The 21,768-nt window shown below is 40.4% G+C and overlaps 3 protein-coding genes across 44 annotated transcripts in view; 1 reads left to right on the forward strand and 2 right to left on the reverse strand.

The window, feature by feature from the left end:
- The window catches only part of LOC125896688 (uncharacterized), a 75,466-nt gene that overhangs the window by 39,847 nt on the left and 13,851 nt on the right, over window positions 1-21,768 (reverse strand). The window lies entirely within an intron of this gene.
- The window catches only part of LOC125896693 (uncharacterized), a 69,427-nt gene that overhangs the window by 24,647 nt on the left and 23,012 nt on the right, over window positions 1-21,768 (reverse strand). For 5 of the 41 annotated variants that reach the window (XR_007450331.1, XR_007450326.1, XR_007450319.1 and 2 more), the window contains exon 6: window positions 2,444-2,677. The exons of 14 other annotated variants lie outside the window; for them this stretch is intronic. Coding sequence is in view for 13 of the 27 variants with exons in the window: in XM_049589498.1 (XP_049445455.1) it covers window positions 15,264-15,332; window positions 15,441-15,472; window positions 15,553-15,654; window positions 15,840-15,986 (350 nt within the window). In the remaining 14 variants the exon portion in view is untranslated. Of the gene's footprint in view, window positions 1-2,404; window positions 2,678-2,785; window positions 2,818-15,015; window positions 15,333-15,440; window positions 15,473-15,552; window positions 15,655-15,839; window positions 15,987-21,768 lie in introns of those variants that run through there. 22 more of the 41 variants (XM_049589494.1, XM_049589491.1, XM_049589473.1 and 19 more) reach the window with 9 other exon arrangements.
- Window positions 2,962-21,768, forward strand: part of LOC125896692 (uncharacterized) — a 34,414-nt gene continuing 15,607 nt past the window's right edge. Inside the window, exons 1-6 of one of the 2 annotated variants that reach the window (XM_049589468.1) lie at window positions 2,962-3,030; window positions 7,507-7,624; window positions 9,388-9,705; window positions 10,128-10,421; window positions 10,605-10,706; window positions 10,788-10,819. In XM_049589468.1, the coding sequence (XP_049445425.1) occupies window positions 7,582-7,624; window positions 9,388-9,705; window positions 10,128-10,421; window positions 10,605-10,706; window positions 10,788-10,819 (789 nt within the window). In that variant the 5' untranslated portion in view covers window positions 2,962-3,030; window positions 7,507-7,581. Of the gene's footprint in view, window positions 3,031-7,322; window positions 7,625-9,387; window positions 9,706-10,127; window positions 10,422-10,604; window positions 10,707-10,787; window positions 10,820-21,768 lie in introns of those variants that run through there. The other variant, XM_049589467.1, reaches the window with a different exon arrangement.

Raw genomic sequence — 21,768 nt, forward strand, 5'->3', positions numbered from 1 at the left:
AAATGGATAAGAATGGTTTAATGACCATACCCGCTCCTTAAAAAGAGAGGTACGTAAAATAGATCGTAAATGGAAGTCCCGCAAACTTCAAGTTCACTATGAGCATTTGAAAAGCCTAATGAATAATTACAATGCTGCAGATAAGGACGCACAAGCAACTTTTTTCTCCAACTTGATCCCCCAGAATGCTCAAAACTCTAAAGTGCTGTTTCAAACACTTGACCGAATATTGTTGGCGTCCCCAGCAATATTAATTTACATGCATCACTTGAACTCTGTGAGCAATTTTCATCATTTTTCACTGAAAAAACTGAAAACATTAGATCTCACACCATCAGCAGTCGACCCCACAACTCACCAATCCTACTCTATGTCAGTCCTCTGCTCGTTTAGTTCAGTGTCACTAACTGATCTCAACACAATGGTGATGCGCATAAAATCCTCCTCTTGCCCTCTGGATGTGGTCCCTACCAGACTACTGAAGGAGATTATACCCACTGTTGGTCCCTTCATTTTATCTATTGTCAATCACTCTCTGACCTCAGGTGTGGTTCCTGCTTATTTGAAATCTGCTCTAATTGAACCTCTGCTAAAAAACACAGTCTTAACCCATCCATTCTGAACAACTACAGGCCAGTCTCAAAGCTCCCTTTTTTATCAAAGATCCTAGAAAAAACTGTATTCAAACAAATAATAAATCATCTATCAGTCAATAACTTATTTAAAAAATTCCAGTCCGGCTTCCGATCACTTCATAGCACAGAATCAGCTCTCCTTAAAGTTTGCAATGATCTCCTGTTGACTCAAGATATCGATGATTGTTCCATTTTAGTACTCTTGGACCTCAGTGCCGCATTTGACGTGGTAGATCGTGACATTTTCATTGACAGGTTAGAGCAGTGGGCAGGAATCACTGATGTGGCCCTGAATTGGTTCAGGTCTTACCTTTTTAACAGATACTCTTCGGTATCTATAGCTGGCTCTGATTCTTCCCCCACTAATGTCTACTATGGTGTCCCCCATGGGTCGATCCTGGTCCCTATTATCTTTTCCATTTACATGCTCCCTCTAGGTGACATCATCCGTAAATACAGCGTCCATTTTCATTGTTATGCAGACGACACACAGTTGTACATCCCAATCAAGCCCGGTGATCAGTCTAATTTAGCAGCCCTCCACAACTGTATCACAGAAATAAAACACTGGATGTCAGACAATTTTCTCCAACTCAATCAGTCAAAATCCGATGTCATTGTTATAGGTCCATCCACAACAAGAAAACTAATTTGGACTTGAACTTTGAACTTCATGTAAAAAAAAAGTGGTCCCGACATGTTTTTATCATTTGAGAAACATAGCCAAAGTCAGGTCTTTTATCTCAGCCACAGATTTGGAGAAACTCATCCATGCTTTTATTTCTTCATGCCTCGACTATTGTAATAGCTTATATACCTGTCTCAGCCAGAAATCACTTCACCATCTACAGTTAGTACAAAATGCTGCAGCTCGGCTTTTAACTAGGTCTAAAAATGTGACCACATCACCCCTGTTCTAGCATCACTGCACTGGCTGCCTGTTCATTTGAGGATTGATTTTAAAATTCTTTTATTTGTTTTTAAGGCCAGACTTGGGCTAGCCCCTGCCTATATTTCAGACCTTTTATCCTCACACAAACCAGCTCATAGTCTGAGATCTGCTGATAAGGCCCTGCTAGCTGTTCCAAGGTCTAGGCTGAAAACAAAAGGCGACAGGGCCTTTGCAATCAGGGCCCCTAGACTCTGGAATGATTTGCCTGAGGAAATCAGGTTTTCAGAGTCTGTTCCTCGTTTGACATCGCTCCTCAAGACACACTTTTACAGGAAGGCTTTTATGAAGTACTGTTTAAGTTGATGTAATGTTTAAGTTGTATGTATTTTGTGTTGATATTGAGTGTGTGCTGATATTTTAAAAGCACTTTGTTATTTATATTGAAAAGTGCTATACAAATAAAGTTATTATTATTATATTATTATTATACGACAAAGCAGTGTATCTGGGTGGGACTTCAGTTGTTATTTTAAACTGTTCAGGGTGGTGATGGCAGTGGGAACAAAAGTTTTTTTGTATGTGTTCTTCTGGGAAAGTGGGACTTTATGCTTGGCGACCTGATGGTAGTAGTTGGAAGGATGGGTGCAGAGGGTGGGTGGGGTCCTGTGTGATGGCGATGGCTTTCCTGGTAACTGCCAGCTAAGAATAGTTTGACGCACTCAGGCTGAACATAAATACTGATGGATGATAGGAATGATGTCAGACTATCAACAAATTTGGATGAGAACAAATGAACAGTAACTAATAATAAAAGAAAGTGCTCTGTTCAACAACAAACAAATGGAGGACGACTGCAGTACAATCATTTACAGCTCAGTTTGACCATTTATTTGTCTTCTTTGAAGCAGAAAAACACCTCTGACATATTTACACCTTATATAGCAAAGCCAATATTTCCATCTGTATCCACACATCCAGCAGACGTTGAGTCCACCTGATGATTTTAACCTTCACTGATTCACTAAATATAGAACAGTCATTTTAAGTCAAAGCTTTGATCACAAGTGTAAAAAGTTGTTGATCAGTGCAGTCTCGCAGCAGCAGGACGTGCTCCATCATTTTCATATTGGACGTCACCATCATTGTTTTCCTGTGAAATCCAACACAACACAGGAGATTGTGAAAAACTGTTTCAAGAGAACAAAGCAGAGAGACTGCAGCCTCTGTGGTCACAGAAGGAACATTTATTTCAACTCACACTGTCGTCATCATCAAGTGGTTTTGTGTTCCCTGGAGGACACAATAAAAAGTAGCATTAAAATGAGATTAATTTTAACTAATTCCAGCAAATGACAACCTGAATTTCCTCACATTTGATTCTGATGACTTGAATGGTGATTACGATCATCAGGATCAGTCCTGCAATACGCAGAACCAACATGACGTAGCTCAGAGGAGACCAGCCTGTGGATTCTGTTGAACATGGGTTAGAAAAACAAACAGGTTAGTAAATACATGCAACATTTAATTTCCTGCAGAACTAAATAATCATACTCATTTTCCTTTTGTGATATTTTATCTGCAAAGCTTTGTGCCCAGTGAGCTGCAGGTTATCTCACCCTCATTAGATGTTTGTGTCTGACTATCTGTTGACTCACCTGTGAAGTCAGGTGTGTAGTCAGCCTCTATCTCTACTTTGTTGTTATCAACAAACTGGCAGGTGTATTTCCTGTTGTTGCCACTCTGACGCTTCACAGTCAGAGCAGAGACACATTCTGTCTGTCCGAGGAACTTGTACCCGACACCTTCACCAAGCAGCACAGCTTCTGTCTCATTCACCCAGCGGACGCTGTTCTGTGGACAAGGACCGAGGCTTCTGTGTCTCGACAGAGAGCACTCTAATGTGACTTCACCGTCCCTCTTTGGATCAGCGTCTGGTGGAGATGGAGAGACTGAGAGAAAACAAGTGTAAACTGTTAACTCAGCATAAAAAAAAAAGTTTGACATCTTCGACAAAGTCAACAACTTTACTACCAGACCCTGGCACATTTCTTTCCATTATTGTCATCATTGCTTCACTGAGTTAAAATATGAAGGTGGAGTCACAACCTTTCATGTTTAATGTTTCAACAAATGAGTAAACAAAATGAAGAAAGGAAACTTGTGAAGAATATTCATCAGCAAATCCATATGTCAATCGATGTTAACTGGAGGAAGATTGCTTTGTCCATGAATCACTGCAGTCAACAATCAGTAGCCAGTCTGAATGGCTCTTCTTTTTTCTTGAGCCCCAACCACTCCACCTACGTGTGCTCACTGACAGGGTCCCTAATGTTAATGGTCGTCCCAAACCAGTGAGGCATTCAGTGACATGTAAAAAGTGAGCTTAGGGACATCGTCTTGATGGCTGTTGTTCACTCGTTAACATCTTTCTTAAGTCAAAGGGTTGTCCCCAAACTGCCTGGATGAGTGACGGCTGTTGTTAACCCTTAATGTGGAGTGTCTTTGACTGCTGAGGGTTTGAGGGAGGGATCAGTTTGGGAAAGGGCCACATTGTTAATCACCCTCCCTTAATAAGAACACAGATGTAAGTAAATGTGTAAACTCATCATTGTCCACCTTAATCAGGAAACTGACGGACACCTTGCTGGGATTTACAGGTAGAGGAGTATTGGACAAAAACATGTTGTATCCACCTTATTCCTGAGGGTACTACTGTAGAAATGATTATGTGTGCAACTTCCTGTGAGATAGCGGAAGTAGCAGTAAGCTAGTTAGACTGTCTGTAGTTACTCCTAGTGGCTACTCTTGATGGCTAACCGCCAACACTGGTTCTTTTCCAAAGTAATTTGCCTTCAGTTTAGCAAATACAGATTTATTTTCTAACAAATATTTAACTAATGATATCTTAGCATTTTCTAAAATGTCTTTGCAGAGCTCTGGTACCTGTTGCACTGTCTGTGTCTGTAATAACAACCAGTCTAAGCTAAATTTTTGTCTTTAGCAACTGTTTGTTGAACATGTGACCAGAACAAAAAGGGATTGTTCCTGTTGCCGAAGGTACCATTGATATGAGAAATAAAATGTTTCACAAGACATAGCGGAAAAGTATTAAATCAGAATTTTCAGAGGAGAATGACACCTAGACTGACAGGCCCATCATTCAACGTCAGTACATGATATCCCTGTCTTTCCCTGTCTGACTTCATTCTCAACCTACGTCAGAAAATAAACTCAGCAACACACTTTGAAATATGATATTTAGTCATTAGGGCTGAGAATGTGTCACTGATTAACTGTACTTTCTTTATATCGTTTTAAAAAATGAATGCCAAAAGTTATTTCTTTTACTACTACTTTCTATGACAGTTACTGAAGTGTGCTGCTAAATTCAGCATCATGTTTTGCTCAGAACAGTTTTAATTAAATCACGTTAAAAAAACGTTTTACGCAGGCGAGCAGAGGATTAGCTGGGAAACATCAGATTTATTCACTTTACATGGAGCTACAGTTAATACTGAATCATGTTAAATGTTTGCCAAATGTGTAAGTATCTCTTAATAAGTCATCAGAAATCAGAAATCATCTTTAGAACTAGCAGATGTTCACTGTAAGCCACCTCGGGTCATGTTAAAGTTAACAATATTATAATGGAGCAATGCAAGCTAACTGCTAGTGCACTCGGTTGAAAAGGAAAACAAAAAACATTGCTTTGAGATGGCAGAGGAATGGTCACATAATCCCATCTGAGCTATAACAGGTGGTGTGTTCCACGTTCTATTTCCCAATTGCTCTTGGATAGAAGAATAGAGTATTGGAAACAAAGTGTTACGATTGGAAATCGCCAGTTTCCGTTCAACACCGGAAGTTGCACACATAATTCATGCAAGGGATCATGGGGGCTAGGAATAATGCGGAAAGCTGGAACAAGGCTAATCTGGTATAATGCAACATTTTGGCCCCAAAAATGTGCCAAAATAAGAACGTCCTTTTGATAAGATCAGTAGCTTTTCATTAAAATGAGACTCACTTGTCAGAACACTTAAAAATACAGATACATCGTGTTCATTGGTCCTCAGGTACCGACAGGTGTAGAAACCAACATCGTCAGCAGCAACGTTGTCAATGACCAAAGAGCAGCCAGTGTCCACACTAAATTCCATTTAAAGAGCATTCAACTTCCTTACTTTGGTTCATCTTAAGCAGAAGGTGCATTTGAAGTGACTAGACTAAACAGAGGTTTCCTCAAAATACACATATAGCAGTTGCTTACCCCTGGACATTTTTGTCCATTTCCAAAATTCAAAAATTCCCTCACAGACAAATGAAAGGTTACGGGGATGAAAGGTCATTTGACCTTGAAATCCATTATTTATCCTATCCATGACCCTTCAAGTGGACAAAAATGTCCATTTTCTAGAAAGTGTGATTTTTGTCAAGGGGGATAATTTTGGCTTAAATTTGAAAATCCCAAGTTTCAGCATGAAAATCCATTATTTGACCCTGTAATGCATTTTTATCCCAGCAACAATAACAAATGGCTAAATGACAGGTGGACATGTTTGTCCACTTGAAGGGTCATGGATAGGATAAAAATGCATTACAGGTTCAAATAATGGATTTTCATGCTGAAAGTTGGGATTTTCAAATTTAAGCCAAAATACCCCCATGGATGCATGGATGGATGGATGGATGGATGGATGTAGCACTGGTCTAAAGAAGATCATCATGTCACCAGTTTGTATCTATTTGTATGTTCATATTGTGTGTCGCATTACACACATATGTCAACAGCTCCTTCAAAACTTGTGCAATATACTGTACTTCATCATGTTGTTTTTTTCCAGTGTGAATGTTCTGCAAACCCAAAATATGATTAAGTTTAGTATGACACAAACAATGGCTCACAGAGTCAGCATGATGACATCAGCAGAACAGTCAGTTGCACAGTCATGGCAAGTCACTGAGGGTAAACTAAACTGTAGACACGTAAATCATAAACCATTCAATCCCAGGTACTCAGAGGTAGATCCAGTGTTGATAATTACATCTTTCCTAAAGTTAAAAGATGTAAAACAAAGAGAGACACTAAAGAATATATTTAAATCTTTAAATCAGGCCTCGTCAGGAAACACAAACTGGTGACATGACGATCTTTAGAGCAGTACTGGCAGCGTAGCTCTAGGGATCACAATGTCTGTCTGTCTGTCTGTCTGTCTGTCGGTCGGTCAGTCTGTCTGTCAGATAACTGCTTTGGTCCTGACTAAAATATATCAACAATTACTTGACTGACTGAGATTAAATTTTGTACAGACATCCATGTTCCCCAGACGATAAATCCTAATGATGCTGGCAATACTCTGACTTTTTCTCCACAGGGTCTCCTACCAATTGGACTTACCCGGATCACCTCTAACGGGAGGCGTCCAGGAGGTATCCTGATCAGATGCCCGAACCACCTCAACTGGCACCATTCGTTGCACAGGGGCAGCACCTCTACTCTGAGCTCCCTGTAGATCTCTGAGCTCCTCACCCTATCTCTAAGGATGAGCCCAGCCACCCCTCAGAGAAAATTCTGCGCTTGTATCCATGACTTGTTCTCTATTGCCACAAATAGTATGTCGACATTTTCAGTGAAAATGCCTCAACAATTGTTTGATGGATAAGCTTTGTTTGTGTGAATAATGTAATCAGTAATATTAATATCAGTTCCCAGCATCTTAACATTTGGGGATTAAAGGTTTTCACCTGAGCACATGTACAAACTGTGTGACACAAACATCTTAATAGAAACTGCTATATGTGTATTTTGAGGAAACCTCTGTTCAGTCAAGTCACTGACACACGTTTCTATTAATTAAAGCTGTCATGTGCCGTCCAATAAGAAGGCACATAGAAATGATGTAACTAACTGGTTGTAAGTAACGACAGGCTGGGTGGTGGGTCATACTGTTTCTTTAGCAATTTTTCCTCATTAAGGCAACCACAAAGAGGAAACATCACCATCATATACACATCTGTAGCAGAGGAAATGTCTCACACAGCTGAGAGAGAATGGACACGAAATTATTCCTCATTTTTGTGCTTCAGTTTCAAGGTAAGCCTCTGTTGTTTTATTTAAATGTTAATCAATTACATTTTTATAACTGCTTGATGAAGGTGAGTGTGAGAATTGCTACCAGGAACAAGACTCTGTTTTCCTGCTTTAGAGGCCACTCTGATGAGCTTTGACTTTTCTGGCCTGTGAAAATAAAAGCCAACAGTTGTGTGAGCCAAGAACAAGACAGAAATGATGAGTTAGTTACTTTTAGGAAGATTCTTAAATGTATATCGACCAGGGCCGCCCCTCCCTAAACGCAGAACACGCGCTGTGCGTAGGGCCTCATCTTCCATGGGGGGCCACATTTTGCACGAGGGGACGCATTTGCGCATATGCGCAATGGATGCGCACATGCACTACCGTGAGGCGCGCGTAGAATCAGCTCGAGGAAGGAAAGAAGAGACCTGACCGCCCATGCGTCGCTGCAATGATTGACAGCACTCGACATCTGAACAATAAGAGGGGTGCGCTGGCAGGCACTTGCAGAGCTGCAGCAGGTGAAGAGTTGTCCACATGTCGTCCAAAAGAGCCTCAGGAGTATGTGTGGGGAAGGCAGGGCAGGCTCCATGGAGGGGGAGACCCGAGCCTCGGGGGTATGTGCAGGGCCGGGAGGTCGGATGCTCCCAGAGAGGGGAGAGGGAGAAATATAGCTAAATCAGATGCAAATAGAAAAGAATGTCTCTGTATTTTATTTCTGTTTTCAGTGTTTAATTAAGGTGGGAGAGGCGGAGGGCTGAGGGAGATTGGACGCCTCCAGAGAGGGGAGAGGGAGAAATATAACAAAGTAAGATTAAATAGGAAAAACCTGTCTCCCTCTTTTATTTTATTTTCAGTGTTTAATCAAGGGTGGGGGATTGAGGTGGTGGAAGTTACTTTGTTTTGATGAGTAATGATGATGATGGCTATTTGTGACTCAGATTTGTTTATTTATTTATTTCAGTTTGAAGTTATTTTTATTTAATATTTATTTATTTATTTCAGGTTGAATTTTTTATTTTATTTGATTCATACAGCCAAACTACTGTATCTACAGTACATTTGTTATTGCCAGTAAAGGTTGTCAAGTTAAATGGAAAGTTGTTGTATGGTCATTTTGTACCTTTTGTACCTTTCGCTTAGGGCCCCAGTTTGGTCAGGGGCAGCCCTGATATCGACTGTAGTAAATGTCACGGAGAGAGAAGTTAACAAAAGTAATGACCCAATAGTCTGTCTCTGTTCTCTCTGTGGTTTCTTTAAACTAGTCTCATATTTACATGGTAAGTTGATGACGTTCGTACATACAGTGCACAGAGAAAAACCATCAGAGCTCAGCGGTGTGTATTTCGCAAAGTGCCCATGATTCACTGATTACAGTAAAACTTCTGTATTTGTCACCCTGGACTCTATCTCCTGATGTTTGTGTCTAAGTGACTAATGGAAGAACAAGTTTTGAAATTGGTCCGGTATTAAACCAGAGCGCTGCATCTTCAAGAAATAGCACACAGCCAATGTGCGTCCACTAAAAGTGCTTGTTTTTGTTTTGCAGCTGACAGGCTCAGACTGTTATTAGAAGTGTCTGACAGCATTATGGAAATGATCCCTACAGAGAAATACAGCGTTTAGTCTTGACCTTTGGCTTGATCCCGTCTGTGTGTTATTGTGTCTGAGTCTCGCTCAAGGACAAGTCTCATTCTGAGCTCTCATGAGTTGAGTTGTTGTTGCAGGATGATTTTATGTGTAATGTGTCATTTCTCACAGAGCACTTGTTCTTTTCTTTACAGCAGGCATCAGTGGAACAACCACCTATCGCTACTACAGAGCTGGAGATGATGCCACTCTGCCCTGTGCCACTGCATCACCCTCTGACACAACATGCTCCACCTTTATATGGCTTTACAACTGCAATCAATATCAGACTTTCATTGAGGTTCAGAATGGAAATGTTGTGAAGAGCTCAGCCCGAGCTGCCAGGCTGAGTGTGGACACTGGCTGCTCTTTGGTCATTAACAACGTAACTGCTGAGGATGTTGGTCACTACACCTGTCGGCAGGGGAGGAGCACTGATCATGATGCAGTCGTGTATTTAAATGTTCTGACAAGTGAGTCTCATTTTAATTAAAAAAAAACACGGATGTTATCAGGAAGTAGTTCTTATTTTTGCATGTTTTATGGGGCAAATGTTGCAATATACCAAGCTCAGCCTCAGTTCCAGCTTTACTATATTGTTGTCCAGTACTCACAGTGATTCATGGACAAAGTAATCTTCCCCCATAACATCGACTGACATATGGATTTGCTGATGAATATTCTTCACAAGTTTCCTTTCTTCATTTTGTTTACTCATTTGTTGAAACATTAATGAAAGGTTGTGACTCCACCTTCATATTTTCACTCAGTGAAGCAATGATGACACAAAATGGATAGAAACTTGTCAGGGTCTGGTAGTAAAGTTGTTGACTTTCTCCAAGATGTCAAATATTTTTTTTCGCTGAGTTAACAGTTTACACTTGCTCTCTCTCAGTCTCTCCATCTCCACCAGACGCTGATCCAAAGAGGGACGGTGAAGTCACATTAGAGTGCTCTCTGTTGAGATACAGAAGCCTCGGTCCTTGTCCACAGAACAGCGTCCGCTGGGTGAATGAGACAGGAGCTGTGCTGCTTGGTGAAGGTGTCGGGTACAAGTTCCTCAGACAGACAGAATGTGTCTCTGCTCTGACTGTGAAGCGTCAGAGTGGCAACAACAGGAAATACACCTGCCAGTTTGTTGATAACAACAAAGTAGAGATAGAGGCTGACTACACACCTGACTTCACAGGTGAGTCAACAGATAGTCAGACACAAACATCTAATGAGGGTGAGATAACATGCAGCTCACTGGGCACAAAGCTTTGCAGATGAAATAGGAAAAAGGAAATGAATATGGTTATTTAGTTCTGCAGGAAATTAAATATTGCATGTATTTACTAACCTGTTTGTTTTTCTAACCCATGTTCAACAGAATCCACAGGCTGGTCTCCTCTGAGCTACGTCATGTTGGCTCTGCGTATTGCAGGACTGATCCTGATGATCGTAATCACCATTCATGTCATCAGAATCAAATGTGAGGAAATTCAGGTTGTCATTTGCTGGAATTAGTTAAAATTAATCTCAATTTAATGCTACTTTTTATTTTGTCCTCCAGGGAACACAAAACCACTTGATGATGACGACAGTGTGAGTTGAAATAAATGTTCCTTCTGTGACCACAGAGGCTGCCGTCGCTCTGCTTCGTTCTCTTGAACCAGTCATGACCACTCTCCTGTGTTGTGTTGGATTTCACAGGAAAACAATGATGGTGACGTCCAATATGAAAATGATGGAGCACGTCCTGCTACTGCAAGACTGCACTGATCAACAACTTCCACACCAACTTCAGATCATCACAAAGTCACATAGCATCAGTCATTTTACACTTGTGATCAAAGCTTTGACTTAAAATGACTGTTCTATATTTAGGATAAATTGCTCGCTCTTTTTACACCTTAAGTGATGTAAGGAATATCTGTCAAACTGTTTTCTGTGCCAAAAACAAGCAGATGTTGTATCTTCAGATTGTACTGTAAAAAAGTCACTCATATTGACAGCTGTATGTCACCTTTTATTACAGTTTAAACACACATTGCTCAGCTAAACACTGTAATACTGAAACACAAAGAGGTAACTTTGTAGTAACATCACTGTAACTTTGAAGGATACCCACTTTATTTGTCTCAGACTGCTATAGAGCATCATATTAGCCTCAGTTTAACTTCATCATGTAGATTTTGCCAGGAAAGGACTGTATTTTGTGGACAATGACCAAAACCTGTTTCTATGTACATATGGGCATGTAAATATTGTATTAAATTACACTTGAACAATTGTGAACCTGTCCATTTACTTAACTTCAGCTGTAAAATCAGTCATATAACTTGTTGAATCTGTCCTGTCTCCTGGTTTCCCCTCTTGTATGGTGAATACAGACTGCTGCCATCTGCTGGTATGGAGAGTTATTTGTTTTAGAGTTATTATGTGCCTGTTAATATTTGTGGTGTGTTCAAGTGCAACGTTTTGGCCTGAGACAAGGCGACATGAGGTGATGCAACAGATAGCTGTCGTCACCACTGCTTCTTTGGTGTCAGTTTGGTGTGTCTGGGCCTTTATGTGAAACAACTGAAACTCTTGGAGCTTTAACAGAAAGTAGAGAGTTCATGAATGATCCCATCCTTCACAGTAAGAAGATAGGTCTAGATAGAAAATAGGTTTCCAGGCCTTTAAGCCACATTTGAAGAGCTCAATGATGTTTGAAGAGCCACTGTGATATATTAATAGATAGAAAACACACTACTAGAATCTGAGGATGGAGCTAAGGATTAAAATCAATACAGTTAAAGAGATTTGCTGAAGTTAATAAACTACAGTACTTAACATTCAGAATATGTTCACATCTAGTCCTTATTGGTGCAAATGTACCTTCTTCAGCTTCATCTTCTGTTTTTAGACATTTTATCACCTCAGTCATGATCACCAGCACCAAGACACAGTCACCTCTTGTGATGTCCCACCTGTCACTGCTGCAGTGCGCTTGCTGTGGTTGAATTTGTCTCTACATGCACACTTCACACAGGCTTTTTGCTTTGACACTGTAGCAAATTTTCCTCTTCAAGTTAAACTCTCCAGCAGTGAATTTGGTTTTGATCAGATGTTACAGACTGACTACAGCTTTTATTACATAGAAATGAAATGCACTGAGGGATCTCAGATCAAATTATATACAGTGTGTTTCTGTCATGAGGGAATAAATTACATCCTCAGGATATAGAGTATGAAAAGATTCATCGTCACCATTAACCACAGCTGACTTGTTTGATGGATAGAAGGAATATTGGTGAAAAACTTTGCTAATGTGTTAGCTGGATAGCTACACAGTCGTTTTAGTAGCAGTGTGCTTTGGAGTAACTAGCAAGTGGGGACACAGAGCTGCTGTGTACAGCCAAATGGATAAGAATGGTTTAATGACCATACCCGCTCCTTAAAAAGAGAGCGTAAAATAGATCATAAATGGAAGTCCATAAACTTCAAGTTCACTATGAGCATTTGAAAAGCCTAATGAATAATTACAATGCTGCAGATAAGGACGCACAAGCAACTTTTTTCTCCAACTTGATCCCCCAGAATGCTCAAAACTCTAAAGTGCTGTTTCAAACACTTGACCGAATATTGTTGGCGTCCCCAGCAATATTAATTTACATGCATCACTTGAACTCTGTGAGCAATTTTCATCATTTTTCACTGAAAAACTGAAAACATTAGATCTCACACCATCAGCAGTCGACCCCACAACTCACCAATCCTACTCTATGTCAGTCCTCTGCTCGTTTAGTTCAGTGTCACTAACTGATCTCAACACAATGGTGATGCATAAAATCCTCCTCTTGCCCTCTGGATGTGGTCCCTACCAGACTACTGAAGGAGATTATACCCACTGTTGGTCCCTTCATTTTATCTATTGTCAATCACTCTCTGACCTCAGGTGTGGTTCCTGCTTATTTGAAATCTGCTCTAATTGAACCTCTGCTAAAAAACACAGTCTTAACCCATCCATTCTGAACAACTACAGGCCAGTCTCAAAGCTCCCTTTTTTATCAAAGATCCTAGAAAAAACTGTATTCAAACAAATAATAAATCATCTATCAGTCAATAACTTATTTAAAAAATTCCAGTCCGGCTTCCGATCACTTCATAGCACAGAATCAGCTCTCCTTAAAGTTTGCAATGATCTCCTGTTGACTCAAGATATCGATGATTGTTCCATTTTAGTTCTCTTGGACCTCAGTGCCGCATTTGACGTGGTAGATCGTGACATTTTCATTGACAGGTTAGAGCAGTGGGCAGGAATCACTGACGTGGCCCTGAATTGGTTCAGGTCTTACCTTTTTAACAGATACTCTTCGGTATCTATAGCTGGCTCTGTTTCTTCCCCACTAATGTCTACTATGGTGTCCCCATGGGTCGATCCTGGTCCCTATTATCTTTTCCATTTACATGCTCCCTCTAGGTGACATCATCCGTAAATACAGCGTCCATTTTCATTGTTATGCAGACGACACACAGTTGTACATCCCAATCAAGCCCGGTGATCAGTCTAATTTAGCAGCCCTCCACAACTGTATCACAGAAATAAAACACTGGATGTCAGACAATTTTCTCCAACTCAATCAGTCAAAATCCGATGTCATTGTTATAGGTCCATCCACAACAAGAAAACTAATTTGGACTTGAACTTTGAACTTCATGTAAAAAAAAAGTGGTCCCGACATGTTTTATCATTTGAGAAACATAGCCAAAGTCAGGTCTTTTATCTCAGCCACAGATTTGGAGAAACTCATCCATGCTTTTATTTCTTCATGCCTCGACTATTGTAATAGCTTATATACCTGTCTCAGCCAGAAATCACTTCACCATCTACAGTTAGTACAAAATGCTGCAGCTCGGCTTTTAACTAGGTCTAAAAAAATGTGACCACATCACCCCTGTTCTAGCATCACTGCACTGGCTGCCTGTTCATTTGAGGATTGATTTTAAAATTCTTTTATTTGTTTTTAAGGCCAGACTTGGGCTAGCCCCTGCCTATATTTCAGACCTTTTATCCTCACACAAACCAGCTCATAGTCTGAGATCTGCTGATAAGGCCCTGCTAGCTGTTCCAAGGTCTAGGCTGAAAACAAAAGGCGACAGGGCCTTTGCAATCAGGGCCCCTAGACTCTGGAATGATTTGCCTGAGGAAATCAGGTTTTCAGAGTCTGTTTCTCGTTTGACATCGCTCCTAAAGACACACTTTTACAGGAAGGCTTTTATGAAGTACTGTTTAAGTTGATGTAATGTTTAATTTGTATGTATTTTGTGTTGATATTGAGTGTGTGCTGATATTTTAAAAGCACTTTGTTATTTATATTGAAAAGTGCTACACAAATAAAGTTATTATTATTATATTATTATTATACGACAAAGCAGTGTATCTGGGTGGGACTTCAGTTGTTATTTTAAACTGTTCAGGGTGGTGATGGCAGTGGGAACAAAAGTTTTTTTGTATGTGTTCTTCTGGGAAAGTGGGACTTTGTAACGGCGACCTGATGGTAGTAGTTGGAAGGATGGGTGCAGAGGGTGGGTGGGGTCCTGTGTGATGGCGATGGCTTTCCTGGTAACTGCCAGCTAAGAATAGTTTGACGCACTCAGGCTGAACATAAATACTGATGGATGATAGGAATGATGTCAGACTATCAACAAATTTGGATGAGAACAAATGAACAGTAACTAATAATAAAAGAAAGTGCTCTGTTCAACAAGAAACAAATGGAGGACGACTGCAGTACAATCATTTACAGCTCAGTTTGACCATTTATTTGTCTTCTTTGAAGCAGAAAAACACCTCTGACATATTTACACCTTATATAGCAAAGCCAATATTTCCATCTGTATCCACACATCCAGCAGACGTTGAGTCCACCTGATGATTTTAACCTTCACTGATTCACTAAATATAGAAGAGTCATTTTGAGTCAAAGCTTTGATCACAAGTGTAAAATGACTGATGCTATGTGACTTTGTGATGATCTGAAGTTGGTGTGGAAGTTGTTAATCAGTGCAGTCTCGCAGCAGCAGGACGTGCTCCATCATTTTCATATTGGACGTCACCATCATTGTTTTCCTGTGAAATCCAACACAACACAGGAGATTGTGAAAAACTGTTTCAAGAGAACAAAGCAGAGAGACTGCAGCCTCTGTGGTCACAGAAGGAACATTTATTTCAACTCACACTGTCGTCATCATCAAGTGGTTTTGTGTTCCCTGGAGGACACAATAAAAGTAGCATTAAAATGAGATTAATTTTAACTAATTCCAGCAAATGACAACCTGAATTTCCTCACATTTGATTCTGATGACTTGAATGGTGATTACGATCATCAGGATCAGTCCTGCAATACGCAGAACCAACATGACGTAGCTCAGAGGAGACCAGCCTGTGGATTCTGTTGAACATGGGTTAGAAAAACAAACAGGTTAGTAAATACATGCAACATTTAATTTCCTGCAGAACTAAATAATCATACTCATTTTCCTTTTGTGATATTTTATCTGCAAAGCTTTGTGCCCAGTGAGCTGCAGGTTATCTCACCCTCATTAGATGTTTGTGTCTGACTATCTGTTGACTCACCTGTGAAGTCAGGTGTGTAGTCAGCCTCTATCTCTACTTTGTTGTTATCAACAAACTGGCAGGTGTATTTCCTGTTGTTGCCACTCTGACGCTTCACAGTCAGAGCAGAGACACATTCTGTCTGTCCGAGGAACTTGTACCCGACACCTTCACCAAGCAGCACAGCTTCTGTCTCATTCACCCAGCGGACGGCTGTTCTGTGGACAAGGACCGAGGCTTCTGTGTCTCGACAGAGAGCACTCTAATGTGACTTCACCGTCCCTCTTTGGATCAGCGTCTGGTGGAGATGGAGAGACTGAGAGAAAACAAGTGTAAACTGTTAACTCAGCATAAAAAAAAAAGTTTGACATCTTCGACAAAGTCAACAACTTTACTACCAGACCCTGGCACATTTCTTTCCATTATTGTCATCATTGCTTCACTGAGTTAAAATATGAAGGTGGAGTCACAACCTTTCATTAATGTTTCAACAAATGAGTAAATAAAATGAAGAAAGGAAACTTGTGAAGAATATTCATCAGCAAATCCATATGTCAATCGATGTTAACTGGAGGAAGATTGCTTTGTCCATGAATCACTGCAGTCAACAATCAGTAGCCAGTCTGAATGGCTCTTCTTTTTTCTTGAGCCCCAACCACTCCACCTACGTGTGCGCACTGACAGGGTCCCTAATGTTAATGGTCGTCCCAAACCAGTGAGGCATTCAGTGACATGTAAAAAGTGAGCTTAGGGACATCGTCTTGATGGCTGTTGTTCACTCGTTAACATCTTTCTTAAGTCAAAGGGTTGTCCCCAAACTGCCTGGATGAGTGACGGCTGTTGTTAACCCTTAATGTGGAGTGTCTTTGACTGCTGAGGGTTTGAGGGAGATCAGTTTGGGAAAGGGCCACATTGTTAATCATCCTCCCTTAATAAGAACACAGATGTAAGTAAATGTGTAAACTCATCATTGTCCACCTTAATCAGGAAACTGACGGACACCTTGCTGGGATTTACAGGTAGAGGAGTATTGGACAAAAACATGTTGTATCCACCTTATTCCTGAGGGTACTACTGTAGAAATGATTATGTGTGCAACTTCCTGTGAGATAGCGGAAGTAGCAGTAAGCTAGTTAGACTGTCTGTGGTTACTCCTAGTGGCTACTCTTGATGGCTAACCGCCAACACTGGTTCTTTTCCAAAGTAATTTGCCTTCAGTTTAGCAAATACAGATTTATTTTCTAACAAATATTTAACTAATGATATCTTAGCATTTTCTAAAATGTCTTTGCAGAGCTCTGGTACCTGTTGCACTGTCTGTGTCTGTAATAACGAACAACCAGTCTAAGCTAAATTTTTGTCTTTAGCAACTGTTTGTTGAACATGTGACCAGAACAAAAAGGGATTGTTCCTGTTGCCGAAGGTACCATTGATATGAGAAATAAAATGTTTCACAAGACATAGCGGAAAAGTATTAAATCAGAATTTTCAGAGGAGAATGACACCTAGACTGACAGGTCCATCATTCGACGTCAGTACATGATATCCCTGTCTTTCCCTGTCTGACTTCATTCTCAACCTACGTCAGAAAATAAACTCAGCAACACACTTTGAAATATGATATTTAGTCATTAGGGCCGAGAATGTGTTACTGATTTACTGTACTTTCTTTATATCGTTTAAAAAAATGAATGCCAAAAGTTATTTCTTTTAATACTACTTTCTATGACAGTTACTGAAGTGTGCTGCTAAATTCAGCATCATGTTTTGCTCAGAACAGTTTTAATTAAATCACGTTAAAAAAACGTTTTTATGAGCGAGCAGAGGATTAGCTGGGAAACATCAGATTTATTCACTTTACATGGAGCTACAGTTAATACTGAATCATGTTAAATGTTTGCCAAATGTGTAAGTATCTCTTAATAAGTCATCAGAAATCAGAAATCATCTTTAGAACTAGCAGATGTTCACTGTAAGCCACCTCGGGTCATGTTAAAGTTAACAATATTATAATGGAGCAATGCAAGCTAACTGCTAGTGCACTCGGTTGAAAAGGAAAACAAAAAACATTGCTTTGAGATGGCAGAGGAATGGTCACATAATCCCATCTGAGCTATAACAGGTGGTGTGTTCCACGTTCTATTTCCCAATTGCTCTTGGATAGAAGAATAGAGTATTGAAACAAAGTGTTACGATTGAAATCGCCAGTTTCCGTTCAACACCGGAAGTTGCACACATAATTCTTGCAAGGGATCATGGGGCTAGGAATAAGGCGGAAAGCTGGAACAAGGCTAATCTGGTATAATGCAACATTTTGGCCCCAAAAATGTGCCAAAATAAGAACGTCCTTTTGATAAGATCAGTAGCTTTTCATTAAAATGAGACTCACTTGTCAGAACACTTAAAAATACAGATACATCGTGTTCATTGGTCCTCAGGTACCGACAGGTGTAGAAACCAACATCGTCAGCAGCAACGTTGTCAATGACCAAAGAGCAGCCAGTGTCCACACTAAATTCCATTTAAAGAGCATTCGACTTCCTTACTTTGGTTCATCTTAAGCAGAAGGTGCATTTGAAGTGACTAGACTAAACAGAGGTTTCCTCAAAATACACATATAGCAGTTGCTTACCCCTGGACATTTTTGTCCATTTCCAAAATTCAAAAATTCCCTCACAGACAAATGAAAGGTTACGGGGGGATGAAAGGTCATTTGACCTTGAAATCCATTATTTATCCTATCCATGACCCTTCAAGTGGACAAAAATGTCCATTTTCTAGAAAGTGTGATTTTTGTCAAGGGGGATAATTTTGGCTTAAATTTGAAAATCCCAAGTTTCAGCATGAAAATCCATTATTTGACCCTGTAATGCATTTTTATCCCAGCAACAATAACAAATGGCTAAATGACAGGTGGACATGTTTGTCCACTTGAAGGGTCATAGATAGGATAAAAATGCATTACAGGTTCAAATAATGGATTTTCATGCTGAAAGTTGGGATTTTCAAATTTAAGCCAAAATACTCATGGATGGATGGATGGATGGATGGATGGATGGATGTAGCACTGGTCTAAAGAAGATCATCATGTCACCAGTTTGTATCTATTTGTATGTTCATATTGTGTGTCGCATTACACACATATGTCAACAGCTCCTTCAAAACTTGTGCAATATACTGTACTTCATCATGTTGTTTTTTTCCAGTGTGAATGCTCTGCAAACCCAAAATATGATTAAGTTTAGTATGACACAAACAATGGCTCACAGAGTCAGCATGATGACATCAGCAGAACAGTCAGTTGCACAGTCATGGCAAGTCACTGAGGGTAAACTAAACTGTAGACACGTAAATCATAAACCATTCAATCCCAGGTACTCAGAGGTAGATCCAGTGTTGATAATTACATCTATACTAAAGTTAAAAGATGTAAAACAAAGAGAGACACTAAAGAATATATTTAAATCTTTAAATCAGGCCTCGTCAGGAAACACAAACTGGTGACATGACGATCTTTAGAGCAGTACTGGCAGCGTAGCTCTAGGGATCACAATGTCTGTCTGTCTGTCTGTCTGTCTGTCTGTCGGTCAGTCTGTCTGTCTGTCTGTCTGTCTGTCAGATAACTGCTTTGGTCCTGACTAAAATATATCAACAATTACTTGACTGACTGAGATTAAATTTTGTACAGACATCCATGTTCCCCAGACGATAAATCCTAATGATGCTGGCAATACTCTGACTTTTTCTCCACAGGGTCTCCTACCAATTGGACTTACCCGGATCACCTCTAACGGGAGGCGTCAAGGAGGTATCCTGATCATATGCCCGAATCATCTCAACTGTCACCAATCGTTGCACACGGGCAGCACCTCTACTCTGAGCTCCTGTAGATCTCTGAGCTCCTCACCCTATCTCTAAGGATGAGCCCCGCCACCCCTCAGTGAAAACTCTGCCGCTTGTATCCATGACTTTTTCTCTATTGCCACAAATAGTATGTCGACATTTTCAGTGAAAATGCCTCAACAATTGTTTGATGGATAAGCTTTGTTTGTGTGAATAATGTAATCAGTAATATTAATATCAGTTCCCAGCATCTTAACATTTGGGGATTAAAGGTTTTCACCTGAACACATGTACAATGTGTGTGACACAAACATCTCAATAGAAACTGCTATATGTGTATTTTGAGGAAACCTCTGTTCAGTCAAGTCACTGACACACGTTTCTATTAATTAAAGCTGTCATGTGCCGTCCAATAAGAAGGCACATAGAAATGATGTAACTAACTGGTTGTAAGTAACGACAGGCTGGGTGGTGGGTCATACTGTTTCTTAAGCAATTTTTCCTCATTAAGGCAACCACAAAGAGGAAACATCACCATCATATACACATCTGTAGCAGAGGAAATGTCTCACACAGCTGAGAGAGAATGGACACGAAATTATTCCTCATTTTTGTGCTTCAGTTTCAAGGTAAGCCTCTGTTGTTTTATTTAAATGTTAATCAATTACATTTTTATAACTGGTTGATAAAGGTTAGTGTGAGAATTGCTACCAGGAACAAGACTCTGTTTTCCTGCTTTAGAGGCCACTCTGATGAGCTTTGACTTTTCTGGCCTGTGAAAATAAAAGCCAACGGTTGTGTGAGCCAAGAACAAGACAGAAATGATGAGTTAGTTACTTTTAGGAAGATTCTTAAATGTATATCGACCAGGGCCGCCCCTCCCTAAACGCAGAACACGCGCTGTGCGTAGGGCCTCATCTTCCATGGGGGGCCACATTTTGCACGAGGGGACGCATTTGCGCATATGCGCAATGGATGCGCACATGCACTACCGTGAGGCGCGCGTAGAATCAGCTCGAGGAAGGAGAGAAGAGACCTGACCGCCCATGCGTCGCTGCAATGATTGACAGCACTCGACATCTGAACAATAAGAGGGGTGCGCTGGCAGGCACTTGCAGAGCTGCAGCAGGTGAAGAGTTGTCCACATGTCGTCCAGAAGAGCCTCAGGAGTATGTGTGGGGAAGGCAGGGCGGGCTCCATGGAGGGGGAGACCCGAGCCTCGGGGGTATGTGCAGGGCTGAGGGAGGTCGGATGCTCCCAGAGAGGGGAGAGGGAGAAATATAGCTAAGATGAAAATAGAAAAGAATGTCTCTGTATTTTATTTCTGTTTTCAGTGTTTAATTAAGGTGGGAGAGGCGGAGGGCTGAGGGAGATTGGACGCCTCCAGAGAGGGGAGAGGGAGAAATATAACAAAGTAAGATTAAATAGGAAAAACCTGTCTCCCTTTTATTTTATTTTCAGTGTTTAATCAAGGGTGGGGGATTGAGGTGGTGGAAGTTACTTTGTTTTGATGAGTAATGATGATGATGGCTATTTGTGACTCAGATTTGTTTATTTATTTATTTCAGTTTGAAGTTATTTTTATTTAATATTTATTTATTTATTTCAGGTTGAATTTTTTATTTTATTTGACTCATACAGCCAAACTACTGTATCTACAGTACATTTGTTATTGCCAGTAAAGGTTGTCAAGTTAAATGGAAAGTTGTTGTATGGTCATTTTGTACCTTTTGTACCTTTCGCAGGGCCCCAGTTTGGTCAGGGGCAGCCCTGATATCGACTGTAGTAAATGTCACAGAGAGAGAAGTTAACAAAAGTAATGACCCAATAGTCTGTCTCTGTTCTCTCTGTGGTTTCTTTAAACTAGTCTCATATTTACATGGTAAGTTGATGACGTTCGTACATACAGTGCACAGAGAGAAAAACCATCAGAGCTCAGCGGTGTGTATTTCGCAAAGTGCCCATGATTCACTGATTACAGTAAAACTTCTGTATTTGTCACCCTGGACTCTATCTCCTGATGTTTGTGTCTAAGTGACTAATGGAAGAGCAAGTTTTGAAATTGGTCCGGTATTAAACCAGAGCGCTACATCTTCAAGAAATAGCA

The sequence above is a fragment of the Epinephelus fuscoguttatus genome, linkage group LG11 (assembly GCF_011397635.1).
Source record: "Epinephelus fuscoguttatus linkage group LG11, E.fuscoguttatus.final_Chr_v1".
NCBI classification, from domain to species: Eukaryota; Metazoa; Chordata; class Actinopteri; order Perciformes; family Serranidae; genus Epinephelus; species Epinephelus fuscoguttatus.